At 49.0% G+C, this 17478-nt stretch overlaps 1 protein-coding gene across 1 annotated transcript in view; it reads right to left on the reverse strand.

The window, feature by feature from the left end:
• Positions 1 to 17478, reverse strand: part of PIGS (phosphatidylinositol glycan anchor biosynthesis class S) — a 188944-nt gene that overhangs the window by 120479 nt on the left and 50987 nt on the right. The window contains exons 2-4 of the mRNA XM_085649117.1: positions 8102 to 8241; positions 4774 to 4885; positions 4426 to 4515 (exon numbers count right to left, since the gene is read on the reverse strand). Coding sequence (XP_085505243.1) covers positions 4426 to 4515; positions 4774 to 4885; positions 8102 to 8241 — 342 coding nt within the window. The remainder of the gene's footprint in view (positions 1 to 4425; positions 4516 to 4773; positions 4886 to 8101; positions 8242 to 17478) is intronic.

Genomic DNA, 17478 nt, shown 5'->3' on the forward strand with positions numbered 1-17478 from the left:
CCTGTTTTCGGCAGAACCACAATAAAGGCCTCCCTCATGGACTTAGGTAATTGACCAATCTCTTTTACTGACTAATACGTCTTGAACGGACATGCTACCAGTAATGGTCAGAAAGCGGCACAGATTTCCAGAGAGAGGCTATCTGGGGAGGTGTCCTACCACTGGTCATTTGGGGTTCAGGCTGATGGGATACTCCAATGCAGTACTCCAGGCCGCACTGAGACAAGGAAGGGGGGTTGCGTTGTAGTATTGTTTCACCCCTGTTCATTCAGGTAGGTCCCAGCAGTGTAAAGTGTGGCTTCGCACTCTCTGAACACCTTGTTTGTCATGGATTATGCATTGGTCACCACTCCATAAGCGGTCCTCCCAAGTATTAGGGTGCGTTTCATGCTGTGTAGTGTCTTGATATATAACTCCCTTTGTACCACCTTAAATGCATTCCATTCTATCAATCTACTAGATGCCACTCCTCATTCTCTATCTAAGTTGTAGTTCGGGGGTCGTGCAACATTTGTAAGGATAGACTCCAACTTGGTACACAGACGGAAATGCGTCCCCAGCCGCTGGTCAGCTTGACGGGGTAACGGCTGAAAGCAGGCAGGCCAGATATTCTGTGTCTATCAATTTATTCACTAGTGTCGCATTACATTAAAACAGATCTATTCCTGTATGGAAAGTATGCACCCAGGAGAAAAAACTAGTACACTGTTGGTCGTATGCATGGCTCTCCATGCCTCCGTGACCACTATGGTGGGAGCATACATGACTATCAATGCTATTCTCTCTTGGTCCAACATCCCCTCTAGAGTTATGCAGTAGCTGTCTGAGTCTGCCCTGGATTGTGTCACCAGGAACAGGATGCCAGGTGTGACCCAAATTAGTACACCCGGGCATTGTTAGAACATGCAGTGCCCACCAATGTGCAACGGCATTGTTTGCACAGTTTAGCAAGTTCCGCTGCTATCATATGTGTCTCCTGCAGCCATGAAAATTGTATGACTTTGCATGTGAGATACACATAGATTCTGTAGCGATTAGTGGGCATGCCCATTCCTCGTCCATTCAAGCTTCATATATTATATTGAGAGTTATCCTTACTGCCTCTGTTTTAGGCCTGAATTGCCTATGTATAGTGCATTTTCGGCTTGATTTTCAACATGTGCACTCGAAGTATAAACTGTAGGAACCCAAACTACCCCTCCCTGACCGAGGACGTAAAACTCACCTCACCACAACACTGGCCCAACACCCCAATCAAACAGTTTGTCCGCTTTGAACAAGGGCAATGTATCATACAAACAAAGGATACGTAGGTGTCCATTGGTCACCCAATCAAGTGCGGAGTCATAGGTGTCAGCAAAGGACCCCACTGCAGGGCCTATATAGCCTCTTAGAGATCAGCATTGTCTATGTCATTGTGTGAATCCTGGTCGTCTCCCAATGTTTACGTTCGGGTGTAAAGTTCGATCTCCATTATCGTGGCTTGCACTCTGCCGCTTGTTCCCAAGTGAAACGAACCCAAAGATGCCTATGGTGTTGTTTCTTATGTGTTAAGTTCTGCCAATGATCAGCAGAGTCACTGTGGTTGCCGTCCATGAGTGCCCAATCATGTACGGGCCTCCGCTATAATTTTAAAAGAAGTGAACTTCCCTTCATCCGTGACTCCCTACGTTGTTGTGACTGTCGTGTAATCCTGGTAAATGTTCACTTAACTGTTCTGGACCACCAGGACCCCCATGTATTGGAAGCCTGTAGGATGTGGCCTCTATCCGGGTAGTTGAAAAGTCTCTTCACCACTGGTCTGTGGAGCGTCCCAAGGGGCGGTTACCACCCTGGTATTCTGTATGCATGTTCCTCTGAGAAGAAGCACAATTTTGTACAGGCCAGCACCTCGTCCACAAGCCACGTCCTGAGGTAAAGTTCCATACTGGGGCACCTGGCCCGGTCCAGTAGGTCCACATTGGGCACATTGTTCCTGCGGGAAAGATATTCAGCGTCATTTATCTTCAGTTTAAAAAAGCAGACTTCCTCTTGGAGGTCTTTGATGTGTGACTGCATGTCCTGCACTAAGGAACGGAGAATCGCCAGTATCAACTCGCTAGTCTCCACCCGTTCCATGAGTTTACTGTGGTATCTCCTCAACAGCCCCACCTCGATCGTCACTGTGTCCAATTTTGGCTCTAGAGTGGACTTCACATCGTGAATGGCTCTTAATATATCGTCTAGTTTGGTGGTGCATTCCTGCATTGCAGCCCCGGGGCGGTGGGTATCCCTGGAGTGGGGCCCGGATTCCTTGTTGCATTGTCAGGTAGCCTGCCTTGTCTCTCAGTTTTCAGGCCCTTCAGTTTCACCATGTATCTCCTCCGGCAGTATTCAATGTCTTCCGGTATTACTGCAAGCCGGCTGGCGATTTCCTCGTGGATCCCACCCCTCACTGTGAAGCTGGGCCCACTCAACAATGGAGGGGGCTACACACCCAGAGCTGTACCTACTCTGGCCACGGGAAAAGTTAGGGGCAGGGGCCCAGTGGCTATGCCCCATTGTCAGATGGGGCCCTGCAGTCTCTTCTCTCAGTGATGGTCTTGAGACAGGGGAAGGAGATGGGTCATTCTGCTCCTTGGGGGAAGCCAAACCCTGCACAGATGGCACTGTTTACCAATTGTTGGTATAATTACGGAGCCCGGAGGTAGGATCAGGGCCCAGGGCCAACGCTCCCATGTGGCGCAGGCTCAGCTCTCAGTCAGAAGCCACACTGGGCGGGACTCGCGGATCTCACTCATGTTGTGCCACTGGTTTGCGATGCATCCGTCGGCATTGATTTTCCTGTGCAAGGATGAGCCTGAGGGGGGGAATGGGGTCAGCAGGCACGCACAATACCTACACTTCCTCTCCGGCTGGGGGAGACCCCGATGACCGCTTGTCCTCCTCCGTAGTGGTCAGGAACTCTCGTCTTCATCTCGGGCCTCCGGAGAGTGGTGCAGGCGAGGGGAGGGCCCGGCAACCAAGGATCAAGATAGCTATCATGGGCAAACGGCATGGAGCCAAGCGACTCACTCGGTCGCCATCTGGGTCACATGTTTTATCTGCGAGTTAAGCAGGTGATATTGTCCCATATGATTGGGCCACCATGCCAAAGTAAAGAAGAGCATAGTTTTATTGTTGCTCTGCTTTCACTCTAAAAAACAGGCATTGGTATACATGCCAACCCTCCCGATTCAGGCGGTAGACTAGTATCCCACCTCTCGATTCGGAGTTTTGTAAAACTGCCAAAAATAAAATGTTGATGCCTGTCATGCACGCTCCAATCTCCCCCTCCAAGAATTTCCTCTGACATCAAAGGTTAACGCTTTGTCTTAAACTCCTTCTGTGTGTCGGGCGGCTACAGTGCTTGTGTGTGTTGGACGGCTCCCAGCCGTCTGAGCACACGGCACAGGAAATAGCTCTGGGACCTAGCTTGGCTCGCGCTGTATGCTCGGCCTCATAGTGCTTACATGGCTATCCTCACAAAAACAGTGCTGGATATCTGGAACAAGTTCGCAGTACAAAGGGGCCTCACTTCCTTTCCTTCTCCCAACACTCCGCTGGCGCGTAACCCCGGCTTTCCCCCTACTCTGCAGCAGCAATCCTTTTCGGCATGGAGAGAGGGTGTGTGCCACACGATCCAAGATCTCTTTGAGGGAGATCTATCTCCCTCAAACCTGTCTGATCTATCTCCCTCTAGACCTGACAAGTCTAGATTGCATTATCAAATCCATCACTGGTTGCTAACACCATTAAACACCCAAGGGGAAACCCGGCAACTTACCGCTAGTGCACTCATATGACGGCTCACTGGGCCTGATCTCTTGTACTTACCAAGTACTACAACATTCTACCCCAATTAAACTTTACTCTTACCAAACACAATGGCATGCAGAAGCTACAGAAGAGATCCCCTCGAAATAATGGGAGTTCGGCCTCTAGCGTTCACAGCCATGACCCACTCTGATTGGCATCTTACCTCACATATGCTTGGCGTGGCTAAACAGCTACTAGCCCTCCACTGCAATAAGCCCGCTGCACCCTCTATCGCCCTATTGTTAACTCGCCTCTGGCATGATATGGCTATGGAACTTCTTTCATGCCGGGTGACACATACTGAACCTATATTCACAAGTATTTGGCAGCCACTGATAGACCACTTTTCCAAATTGGAGCACGCATGTTTCACCCCTCTTAGCATGGGTGGCGGGTGGAGGCCTAGCAGCGATGGGGTTAATTTGTGGAGTTGGAGATTAGAGCACGTGATAGGCCTCCACATTTATTTTGGCAGTTTTACATGGCGCAAACAAAAACAGAATTTAGAACTCTGTTTATGTTTACGCTCTGTTTGCATTGATGGTACTTGAGTCATGCAGGCGCAGTAAGAAGAAACTGCCTTCTTACCTTGCAAACTTGGGCCCCCAAGCGCCTCCTCTTCCTGCGGTGTAGCTCTTCTGTATTTGATCTCATACCTCCGCTTGTATGTGGTCTTCACTAAGGACAAAAATATGAAGTTCACGATCATTTACCACTTGTGCTTTAATGCACATTCAAAAACTGGTTAGTAGGAAGAGAGGAATGCCTTCTATATACACACCTGCATGTGTGACAATGAAAACAACACAAATAAACAAAAGTGTCTAGACCCTTTCATAATTTATTTCTTGCCAAACTAAAATAAACAAGCAGCATCCCACAAAGGAAAGTTTAAAAAACTTTTTAGGCAAATATATTTTTCGATGGGAAACGTACGGTTTAAATTAGAGGACCTGTCCAGGAGGTCAGACAATGGCATCTTCCTTAACTGCTCCACGCTCAGGACACCTTTAGCAAAAACAATTTCAACTGGAACAGTCAAAAGGAGCTGCAAAAGAAACGAGGGGAGTACTCAGGAACAACAATGGCAAAGAAATGAAATCACCAGAATCTTGAGAGTACAGCAATGAGTCACACAGGGAACAATACAGCACATATGAAGGGAACAGGCCACCACCGAAACATCAATGTACCTGAATAGTCCAGTACTGAGGAACAGAGCATACACAAGAACACAATACTGAAACATTCAGGCGCCATGAGTGCACAGCACTCAGCCATGAAAACAAAATGAATAAACACAGGAACCAAAACAGCATGCTACTGAGATACACAGCAATTGTGAAGGCGCAGCACTGAAGCACACAAGAATGATGAGAGCGACCCTACTGAGGCAAAGAGGAACTACTAATGCACATCACTGAAGAATATAGGGTACACAATTGCACAGCAATGACACACAGGAATCCCAAAGGAACTGTAGGAAGCAGTTTTTTATATGGTATGCCAAAAAGAGGTATACCGTACAAAGAGTCCAGGTATTTCCTTACGCATTGACAGGGGCTTGCTATAGCAATCCCAAGATGCTCTTTTAGGGGGTAGTGTGGTCGAGCAGCCTTAGGCTTATCAGACAGGAGTGTTAGACATCTGCTGCACACACACAGCCAATAAATGACACACGACTCAATAAGGAGAGCTACACCAATTTATAAAAATATCACTTATCTTTATATAACTTTAGGCACCAAGATCATCGAAATCAGGTAAGTACTTTTTAAAATAGCCGGTTTGAAGAAAACAGGTTATTGATACTTTAAACCGGAATAGAAGCACTTAGCTGCGACAGGTGCAGAGGTGTCTTTAGGCGTCAGATTTTCATCACTGGGAGCACTTGCTGCAGAGGGGGCCTGTAAGCAGAGGTTGCAGGCGGCATGGGGAAGTCCACAGTGGTAAAGTCCATGGTGGGCATTGTCTCTGAAGGGCCAGGGGACCACAGTGGCACCGTTGGCCCATTTCAGCTCAGGCTATGAAGCGCGGGTGCAGTAATGCCTTGCAGCGTCTGGTTTTTACTGTTGCGGAGTCTCACAGTGTTCTTTGAGGGTGCCTGCAGGATGCAGGGAAGCAGCTCTGCTGCTACACTGGAGTTTCTGAGTTTTTGAAGAAGTGCTGGCAGTCCTTCAAGGCTTTGGAGGATCAGCACCTTGCAGGACGAGAATACTGGTGCAACTGTCGAGAATAGGCGAACATGCCGGAAGGGCTGGTGCCAGGCCAGATGCTTTTTCTGCTTTCGTTGCTCTTCGTCCCTTCTTTTTTAGCTCGGGAGGATCTGAATCTCGGGTCTCGCCTAAATACTGTATTTAGTGGTGTTAGAGGAGTGTAGTGTAGTAGCCAATGGGTTACCTATCATTGGGGTCACTACGCCTCCTATATGACCACTTCTAGTGGGAAGTGGGCATAACTCTGTCCCAGAATTCCTAAGTATGCGAACACCAAGATGGTCACTTCTGAAAAGTCGCATCCACTTCCGGTAGCCCAGTTCAGGAGTGGTACTGAGCTGAGCATGGACACGCCTGTCTTGCCTAGATAATTTTCTCACCTGTCCAGGTACCAAGGGCTCTGGACAAAGGGGATAGATTTCCTATCCTGTAAGAGAAGCCAGAGTCGCATACCAGAGGTGGTGGGCCCTTTTAAGCTCCCTTCCCTTGGAATGCTAATCAGCAAAGTCATCCTGTGAGCAGGGGTGCCTGTGCAGGCTTGGTTTATGGCGCGCCAAGAGCAAAGGCCATTGCCCTTGGGGGTCAGAAACCCTCCTTGGTGCAGGCTGGTGAAAACCAGTCAGTCAGCATACCAGTAACTGGTAGGGTTTCATGTGGTACCTCTAAGGTATCAAACATTCCTATTTTCAGAGAAGCCATCATGGAGCCCATCATGGAGCAGGGGAACTCGTTTTAACCAGTGTCCAGCACATGTTTTTAACATGACTTCCCTGATCACTTGTACTGACAGTAATGGAACTGACCAGTACGGGAACATATCTGGTCATGCAGACGTGCCCTCACATGTAGTATAGTGCACCCTGCCTTAGGGAAGTAAGACCTGCTGTAGCGGTGACTTATACTACATGCAGTGCTGGCAGGCAGTCAATGAAACAAACAGGGATTACAAGGACACACAACTGTAACACACACGAACCATGCAAATACAGCAGAGATCCACAGTAACATGTATGGAGATCAATGAGGCACCCTGGACCCCCCCCCCCCCCAGATGGAATTGGGTGGTCACCTTTGGTAGGAAAGCCAGTTTAGGTCTGAAGATTCATTTGTCTCGCATGAGGCATGTGAAAGGCAGATGGACGCTCAGTACTTGCAACTCATTGATGCACCTCACCGATGGCCACAAGAAAAAACATCTTGATTGTGAACAGTCTTTAATTGGCAACTCTGAAGGAGTAAAAGGTGCACCAGTACTTAATTTGAGCACTGGGTTTCCGGTGCATGGCACTGGCACTTAATAGTCAACACCTGCACTTATGACAGTCTGCCATGTGGTGTGGCTGTTTATCTAATTTAGAAATGAGCACAAAACCTCAAACGCCCATCTCTGGAGCACACAGAATTCCCTGGTACACTACTGTAGCATACAAAAGCTATCTATCGCCTACTGTCACTCCAGGTCTTACCCTCAGTTCCTATAACTCAAGGACAGGGGTGTTGTGGTAAATCACAGCCCAATGACAAATGAACACAGTAGCATGGACTGGAAGTTTTGAGCGGCATTGAAAAAGTGGTGCAAAAGAGACAACACGGGCTCACTTATACCAGATGGAGGAAGGCTGGGGATTAGGAAGGGTCTTTAGAATACCAGGAAAGAGGTTGCTATGGACATTCACTTTCCAGCAGGCTTGCGAGTATAGCAGCCAGGTCTGGTAGGTTTTACACAATAACACAAGATTGCGTGCTAGGGTTTGACTGACCAACAGGAATTTGAGCAAAAAAAATCTAGCAGAAAGGCACATTACTTCTTGGTGATATTACGATAGGGGTGAAATCAGTTACAAATAGGCGAGAATCTATTGGCTAAAGTTTGGTAATTTACAAGTTTCCAGCTCACAGGCGCCCATCTATATCAGACTACAGCAAGAGACCGGTTTTGGTGCCACCAGGACAGTGAGCAATCTGAGGATTCACTCATCAGCAGGGCATCCAGTTCCAATATGTCTGAATGTGCATGTGTGATCTGGTAGGTCACCAGATAAACTTACCGATAGGCTGTCCAGCTGATTAATGTCAGAGTAGGGCAAGGAGGCCCGGTAGGTCTCGGTTGTCTTCCACCACAGTGGCAGCCCTACAACGATGGCAATAACTGCAATAGCGTGAGCTGCACATTTCCCCCGAGAAGCCTCTGTAGGACAGAAGACAGAAAAAACTGTCAAACATTGCATTCTGGAGCCTTGTAAGGCCATCTTGAAGGTTCTGACACATAAGGACATTCATGTTTGTTTCTATGTGGTGTTATGATCACCAATATGGCAATTAATAAAGTCCCACAGCTGTTTCATCACAGATAGCAAGGAAAAAATTCCACATTAATGGTTCCACTGCAGCCTAAGAAAAGAGGCAATTTCATTAAATCTACCTCCATGCCTGATCTTGCGAAGGTGCACATCTCAGTGAAAATTATCTATATCCACCTATTCACTCAACCTCTAACTGAACAAGTGCATCCAGCTGGCCAGTTCGATGAAAGGATGAATCAAAAAACATTTCTCAACAATTTCGATCTTACATATTTTATTTATTTAATAGTTTTATATAGCTTAACATGACCCGTGAGGGTATCAGAGCGCTTTACAGATGATCAGAAGGAAGAAACAGGAAAGCAAACAACAATATAATCAAGAGAGGTACAGACTGTGTATGCTCACAAATTGAGGAGAGTTACCTCCAACGGATCAAGCCAATAAGACATCAGACATGATCTAACATTTAAATAATACTCATGGGTGTAGATACTGAGTCAAATTGTGAGACCTATTTTGAACCAAGAACGAGAAACAAGAGATGTAAAAGAAAATGTAAGACTCTCTGTGATCTTCATGGATTGGGGACCACGGCCACGCACACACACACACACCCACACTTTTTTGCATATCTAACAAACATTGCACATTTTTATGTCTGCCATGAGCCTAGTGTATACATGCTCCGCTGTGTTACTTTAGGTAGTTTTCTGAACGGCTAGCTCACTGTCATGGCCTCTTAGTGCTAAAGACTGTCTTGGATTAGCAGAGTGATATTTGCCGATAGTGGTTCTTCTTATGTGGGACCACTGTATGGCGAACAGTCTTGTGAATCCCTATGAATGTTTGTCTGCCTCTGTAACTGATCGTATGCATGCGTCTGCAGGAGAGTGCGTTTGTCTGAATATGTGTGTTGTGTGCGTGTGCATTTGACTTGCCCTGAGTCCTTAAGGAAAAGACTAATATTTAAGTTGGTGCCTGTGGTGTGCTGCCTGTCAACGAGGGATAATATCTGTTAATTTTAGAGATACCTTAAAGGCGAGACCTGGTACTAGTGTTTTTTTTTGTTGATAAATCTGTTTTTATTGTTTTGCAGAAGTTACGCCTTGTAGACAGGCAACAGACATCAAATAACAACGACCATACCATAAAGTATTAGGCAATAACGGGCAAGCATGACCTTGGACCAGGAAATCCCCCCACCCCCTCCCAACATACAACAATGCCACTATTGGCTTAGGGGCAATTTGGACCTCGATACAATAAACGGCTTCATGCTTTGGAGCTATAGGTCCAGTGGTATGGTGTACAGAGTCCACGCAGAGTCTTCAGGATACATGCATGTACAGATGTAAGGAAAGAACATTAAACAGGGGGGGAAAAACTCAAGAGACCCCCCAATAACCAAGAAGAGCAGCATAGTCCGACACTTAAGTGTGTATTCCGCATTGTTTCCCCCCTGCGCCCCCCTCACCCCACAGGTAGGCACCACCACACAGGGAGCCCGTCACTAGCCATCCTAAGCATCAGATAGTACACAGGCATCTACCTGGCGAACAGCTGATCCCTGGTGGCCTATTCAGCAATCCCCAGGAAAGCGCCTCTTCCATGTACAGGATGTCCCTCCGCGGTGTTTCCCCCCCCCCCCCTCCGCGTCAAGGCCTGTAATAGACCCTCCCATTGTGACGCAATAGGCGTCTTCCAGAGTCCCAATGTTTCCTCCCTCAGGAGAGCTATTCCCTCTGCTTTGGCCCACACCTGGAGCGAGTACCGCCACGCCTGTATGTGCGGCGGGTCTGGCGCCTTCCAACATTTAGTGAGTAGTCGTTTAGCCACCACCAACCCCAAGTCGAGGAAGCGGGAGGTGACTTTTGTGAACTGTGTTCTGAGAAAGAGGTGCAGCAGGTAAACGGGCCATTCAAATGGTATGGTACAGCCCGTGCACGTATGCAGCGCCACGTGAATTGCCTCCCAGTAGGGTTGCAGCTTGTGGCAGCTCCACAGCATGTGTACTAACCCCGCTCCCAACTCCGCGCAGCGAGGGCAGACCGTGTCTGTGCAGTGAAAGTACCGGTTGATCGTTTCGGGTGTAAGGTACGCCCTGTGAAGCATAAACAGCTGTATTTGGCAGAACCGCATATTTCTGGGTATGCGCGTTGGACTCTGTAGCAACTTGCCCCATTCCTTGTCTTCTAGTGGCCGCGCTAGGTCCATTTCCCATTTGCGGCGGAGTGGTTCCAGGCTGATCGGTGCGTGTGTGCTTAGGGATGCTGCAAACCACGAATTAAGTGCCTACCACACCCCATAACATGGAGATACTGCATGGTGATGTGTTGGCTCAGTTCCACCCTCATATCCCCCCAGCTAGCGGTCAGTGTCGCAATCAGGGAACGATGTCTAAGGAATTGCCCAGGTGGTAGCCCAGCTTCGTCAACCAGGGTTTCATACGTCATGAGGTTGCCGTCACGATAGAGGTCTCTCAGGGTCTGTATGTCCGCTTCGTGCCACTCAGCAAGCTCAGAAGATGTGAGCGCCCCCAGCCCGCTGGGGGAGCCCTCCAGTGATATGGCCGGAGCGTAGGGGACCAGAGATCTGGTAAGGTATAAACTGCGCCGGTAGTATTTGTAGGCCACCACCATGAGGAGTGGTGTCGGCGTTGGGGCTTTCGTGGCAGGGTGAAAAAGCTTGGTAATGTCAGTTAGAGAGAGGGGAGGTGCTGTGGTCGCGGTATCTTCGCGGCCTCTGTTTGCTAGTCAGCGGGCTATCCATTGTAGTTGCGCCGCCTGATAATAATGTTCAGAGCACGGCGCAGCCAGGCCTCCCTGGTCGGTGGGCAAGTACAACTTGGGCAACGCTACCCTGTGACGCGCATTACCCCAAAGGAAATCCCGGAGCGACTGAGCGAGTGTGGTGAAAAAGGCCACCGGGATATATACTGGTAGGTTGGCAAAATAGTACAGGAGGCGGGGAAGAATCACCATCTTAGATAAGGCTACCCTGCCAGTGACTGTTAGTAGGAGCGTGTTCCAGAATCGTATTTGGGACTTAATTGCTGTTACTGCCCTGCCCAGGTTGCCCTCGAGGAGGTCTGCCGGTTGGCGATATATCTGAACTCCTAGATATTGGAAAGTGTCCACTTTCCACTGTACACGCGTGCCGTCCAGGATATTGCCCGGGTCCTGGATGTCTCCACCGAACGCATAAAGGCAGGACTTGGTGGCGTTCAGTCTAAGGCCCGGGAAAGCGGCGAAATCGAGCAATATGCGCTCCAGCTGGGCCGGGATGTTACTCACCTCTCTTACGAAGACCAAGAGGTCGTCCGCGTACAGTGATACCTGTTGTGTCGCGTCCCCTAATGGGATACCATCTCCAAGTGTCGTGCGCAGTGCCGCAGCTAGGGGCTCAATTGCCAGCGCAAACAGGAGGGGCGAGAGCGGGCACCCCTGCCTGGTACCCCTGCAAATTGGCACTGCGTCAGAAATATAGGGCCCAGTTTTCACCCTCACAGAAGTGCGACCATCTGGAGAAACCCCATGCCCAGCCCATATCGTATCAGCACTGCCGCAAGATAGCCCCATTCCAGACAATCAAAGGCTTTTTCGAAGGTCCAGCACAAGACAACCCGCCCTAGGCCACCCCTGCACGCTGTCCGACGCCACCCTGAAGAACCGCCGCAAGTTCAGTGAGGTACTGCGCTTAGGTACAAAGCCATTCTGGTCGCTGTGTACTAACACAGGTACAACCGGCACCAGACGTTCCGCCAACACCTTGGTGAATATTTTATAATCCGCGTTAAGCAGAGCCAGGGGTCGGTATGATCCCAGATTCTCGGGGTCCCTGTTTGGTTTGAGCAGGGACACCAGGTAGGCCTCGCGCATTGAAGGGGGCAGGGTGTGCTCCTCGAGAGCTGTAGAGTAAAGGGCATGCAATTTCGGCACCAGGGACTCCCGGTAGGCCTTATAGTATTCAGCGGGTAAGCCATCCGGCCCCGGCGGCTTCCCAGAGGCCATGGAACCGATCGCCTCCCCGATTTCTTCAAAAGTGAGGGGACCGTCAAGCGACTCTTGGTGGTCTTCGGGAACCGTGGGCAGGCGGACAGTCTCCAGGCATCTGTCCAGCTCGGGCCCAGAGCAGCGCCCTACAGATTGGTACAGTTGCACGTAATGGACAGACATCACCTTTTGTGTATCTCACGTTGCGTGTATACCCTTGACCCCTCAGGCGTGCGTATGGCCCCAATGGGGGCGTGAGTGCTCTCCTGCTTGCGCAGCCAAGCCAACAGGCGGCCTGCCCTGTCAGCTTTGGCATGAGTGCGGGTCGTGTGGGCTGTATAATTATGGCATTGCAGGCGCTCCATGAGGTCCGCGTGTTGCGCCCGAAGGCGCGCCAAATGAACTGAGTGATGACCTCCGCCCTCGCCTTCCCGTTTGTATTTGAGTAATTGCGATTTGAGGCAAGTAAGTGACAACGCCAGGTGTTTGCGGATGTTCCACGTTGCACCAAGGCAGTGGCCCCTGATAGTCATTTTATGGGCATCCCACTCCACCAATGCACTACTCGCCGTCCCATCATTCAGTTCAAAATACTCCAGGTCAGCCGTCCCCAGGGATGCACAGAATTCCGGATCCTCCAGTGCAGCCGGTTGGAGACGCCAGGTGGGGACCAGTTCAGCCGCAACCTCAGAGGATTGTGGTCAGAATGCGTCCGCCCCAAATATTCAGCGTCCTCAATCAACTGGGTTAGTGTTTGGGAGCTCACTACCCTGTCTAAGCGTACGTGGAGGTCGTGTACTGCAGAGTAACAAGAATAGATACGGTCATCGGGATGTAGGCTACGCCACATATCCCGTAACGCCCAGTGCGATATCCAGTCTGTGAGGGCCTGCACGTTCGAAACAGCCGTTGTGGTTCGAAGGGGTGGAAAGGACCTATCTAGGTGTATGTCCAGTACCGAATTGAAATCCCCGCCCAACAGCCAGGGGAGCCCAGCATAGGGGGTTAACGAAGTGGACAATTGCGCCAAGTACGAGGGTTGGTCAGTGTTCGGGGCGTAAATGGAGCCCAACAGTATTTGTTGACCGTTAAGTGTACCACGAGCCAGAGTGTACCTGCCTGCAGGGTCTATCACCGTGTGAGTACAAATGAACAGGGTACCCGCCCGCACCCAGAATAGTGTGCCATGCGCGTGCGTTGAGTATGTGGCGCCATATAGCTGGCCTCTCCAACGTTTGCGCAACCTGTCTAACTCCGGCTGCGTCATATGTGTTTCCTGTAGGAGCGCAATAGCAGCGGAGCGTCTTTGAAGATATGCGAAGATGGTGTAGCGACGCGTGGGTGTGTACATGCCGCGTATGTTCCACGTGATTATGTCAGTGCATGCCATCCCGGGTGAGGCAATGCAATGAAGGCGCCGGAGCCAGGCCAGTCCCAGGTGACATGGGGAACAGGGACAGGCAGTATCAGGTCGGTGTGCCACAACAGAAAACATAACTGATGAACAAAGAACAGTGTAACATCTGGGGCAGAAATTGCGCGGTGTCCGTCCAAACCTCTGTAACTACGAAGTAGCGTGAATTAGGTCAGTGGTGTGCCTATAGAGGTGTGCGCGCGTTAGCGGTGTCGTGCTGTAGCCATCCCCCTTGCTCCTGCACGTGTTAGGTGTCATCCATGGGAGCACCGGTGTCGCCATTTGGGACCGAGACCTGGTACTAGTATTTGCATCTCATTTTGGTGATTTTTTTGTTCTCTTCACTTGCGCTTCCTGTGACAGTGTTTACGTTTCCCACTATAAGTACTTTCAAGTTCTGTTGTTAATGTCTCCATATACTGGGGACAGTGTTCCTTGTCCCATTGTCATCTTCCCATGAAGGGATGTTTCCCTGTCAGGTATGCTTGTTTCCCTTTCTTGAGCCTGGTTTAAGCAACTACTCTTCAATGCCTCTGTCTACGTTAGTCTCCTACCCAGCGAATGTCTCTTTCTTGATGATTGCGACAGCACGTCTTACCTTCTCTCTAATATGATGTTAATAAGTTTTGTCTCAGAAGACAAACCTAGGAATTCCTTGCATGAATGTTGACAAGCACACAACTAACCCAATCGCGGTGGCAGTCTGCCTGTGCTCCACTGTGAATGTCACAGATCCTGGTGCTAGGTTTTGCGTATCTGCAGCAGAGCTATTTTGGACACAGTACTTTGTGTGCAACAAAGAAGAGAGATTCCTAAAATCTATCCATCAGAAACTATCTGAATCATTGCTATATGCTGTCACGTGTACTAATCATCAGAAGTCTGTTCACAAGTATGTCACGGTCAAAGGTGTCAGATACTGCTGTAAAGTCCAGAGGACTAGCACACTGCATTGCCTTCATCAAGAGACCTACTGAGATCACCTAGAACTGATGCAAGGATCAATTTGGTCCCACAATAGAACCCCACTTTAAAATGGAGCTGTAAGGAAATGCCTCTTTTGGTATGGTCACCTCCAAGTTTTTTGACCGATGCTGTGGGTGTTTCGACTCGGAGAGTGCACTGAGGCCTGCTAACCAGACCTCAATACCAGCCCCAAACCCGAAAACATGTGTTACATTGGCTAAAACCAACTGGCATAGGCTAACTTACCTTTTAGTCCCCAGTATATGGTACCCAGGGTATGGAAGTTAGACAGTGGCACTGGTTGTGCCACCCTGGGTGTGACTCAGTCTCCCGTTCTGCCATTGCAGACTGTAAGATCAGTTTTAAAGTGCTAGACTATCTTTGCCATGTAAAGCAATGGCAAAGCCAAACCTCCCTCTGCAATATGTTTAGGTTACCCCATGGCAGGCCTACCATGCTCTAAGGCAGAGTGCAAATATTTTAAAGGCAGAACATGTATTTGACGTGTTTTGGCTGTAAAAATGCGAAACTGTCGTTTTCACTCTGAAAGACTTGGTTTGTCCATTGGAAAGTACAAGGTTACATGCTGACCCCTCAGGTGTGCTAACTCCTAAACAGCGCAAAGTTGATACTCAGGGTATTAAACAACATTAAGCCCAACAAGACTCAAGTTGAAATTAATGGGACGGGTTGACGTGTGCAACTTTTACAAAGTTGCCACTTTGTTGCCTTAGGTCTTTTATGCCCTGGAGGGTTGCACAAGGAGTTTGTACCACAGATGTTTTTTTTCTGCCCTCCCGGGAAGACGTGCTGTGACTCCTAGGAAAGCAGACAATAGAGGCTGCATTGGCGAGAGTTGTTGCCTCCCTCCTGCAAGAAGCCATTTGAGTGTTGTTCTAAAGGGCGAGCTACAAGGGAGACACTGCCTTTGCAGGGCACTTGGGAGAAGGGATGCTCCACTGTCTAGGTAGAGAGGCTGGCACTATGGACAGAGAAGGGGAAACCAATTTTTCATGGGAGTGTAGCCCCCTTGGTAGCTACACCTCTGGGTTGGGCTAGGGAGCTCTAGACACTGGCAGAAGGGTTCTGCCATGTGAGAAGTGGGTAGAATGGTGAATCTTGGGATAGCAAGATGACATTTCCCAAGAAGTGGTCATCAGGAGGGAGGGAACCTGGTAGCCATTGGCTACTGACCGGGTCTACCCTGAGGGCACTTTCTGAGCATAAATAGGGCACCCCTGGCACACAGAACTCAGCTCTTGGACAGGACTGAAAGAAGAACCGCCCTCCTGCACTAAGAACCCGGTAAAGAGTGGCTGCACCTTCATGGAGTGCACCCGCTGAACCTGGTGGCTAGCAAAGTAGAAGGTACTGTGCTTTGTGTGTCCTGCTTGTGGAGAAGTCGTCTCCAGAGCACAGCCGAAGCAAAGAGATTCCAAGGTTCGGAAGGCTGACTTCCTTTTTGCAGCACCGGGCCACAACAGCTGAGAATTCTGCTGGGATAAGTTGGTAGCACAGAACCTGCACATCACCACCAACCGTTGCTGCGCAGCATCACAGATGAGGACCGATGCTCAAATTTGCATCAGAGTTCCCTGAGCCCGGGAAAGTCATCAGAGTGCAGCTTGGTTGCCCAGAAGACAAGTCATCACCCAGGGAAGGATTTGGCTTTAACTGTGAAACTGGGCAACTGATAGCCTGGTGGCGACTGAACTTCTACCAGTACTGAGAGTACTTCGAGGGACGTCAACCTTGTAACTAGGACTGCCTCACTCCCTTCGTGGACCAATAGTAGACCCCCATAGACTGAATCGCATCCACAGCATCATCACCATGGTGGATCTTTTTAGATTGTGGTGTCTAACAATACATTAAAATACAGTGTTTTTTTCAAATTGGTGTCGGACTTCTTGAGTGTCTCATTGATTTTCTTCTTCAATTGTTTAAATGCTTTTACACTTGTTCCTTTGTGTAAGCCTTGCTGCTCAGAGCCACAGATACCCAGTGCTGAGCTACAGGGTTAAACAAACTAAACCAGCTGGACCTAAAGGGATTAGTGGTGGTTTTTGTACCGCCTAAATTGGTGTGCATGTGGGTCACACCCCAGACCAAATGCACCGAGGGGATTGAAAGGTTTTAGAGGCTGTCACACTCAATAAGTGTCTGGTGCTGGATCTTTATGCTCTGACCCTCTTCTTTGTCTGTATAGGGTTAGTAAGTGTATAACACGGTGAAGTCACACAACCATATAATACACCCCATTTCTTCAAAGGGGCATATCATTATTTTTCAGATATCATGCTGCAGATTCTGTGGCATTATTATCTAGCTGTTTTCAACTTTTAACACCAATTGTTACCACAAGAATTGGTAAAACCAATCTAGACCACTTGGCTTAGACAGTGGTTTATATAAAAGAAAAACATGCACGCTCATTCTTCAAGATGCAGCAGCTACTTTTAGGTCGAGCCTAGAGCCAGTGCGCATGTGCTGCTTTGCAAGACTTATAGTAGAGTAGGGAATAGAAGCCCCGCCCACTCTCCGCCCATATTTGTCATTGGCTTGTGTCATTGTCTGTCCAAAATGCTGGTTTCTGATTCATCAACAGGCTTGTTAGTCCCTGTTTAGTACCGCCTCCTCTTCGTTTGTCACCTCCCATGGTGACTGGCCCCTTTACTTCGGTTGTTACTTTGTACGTGTTATTTAGACAGTGAGTACTATTTTCTTTAATGAAGTTCTCCTACTGC

Source organism: Triturus cristatus, chromosome 3_2 (genome assembly GCF_964204655.1).
Source record: "Triturus cristatus chromosome 3_2, aTriCri1.1, whole genome shotgun sequence".
In the NCBI taxonomy this organism is placed as follows: Eukaryota; Metazoa; Chordata; class Amphibia; order Caudata; family Salamandridae; genus Triturus; species Triturus cristatus.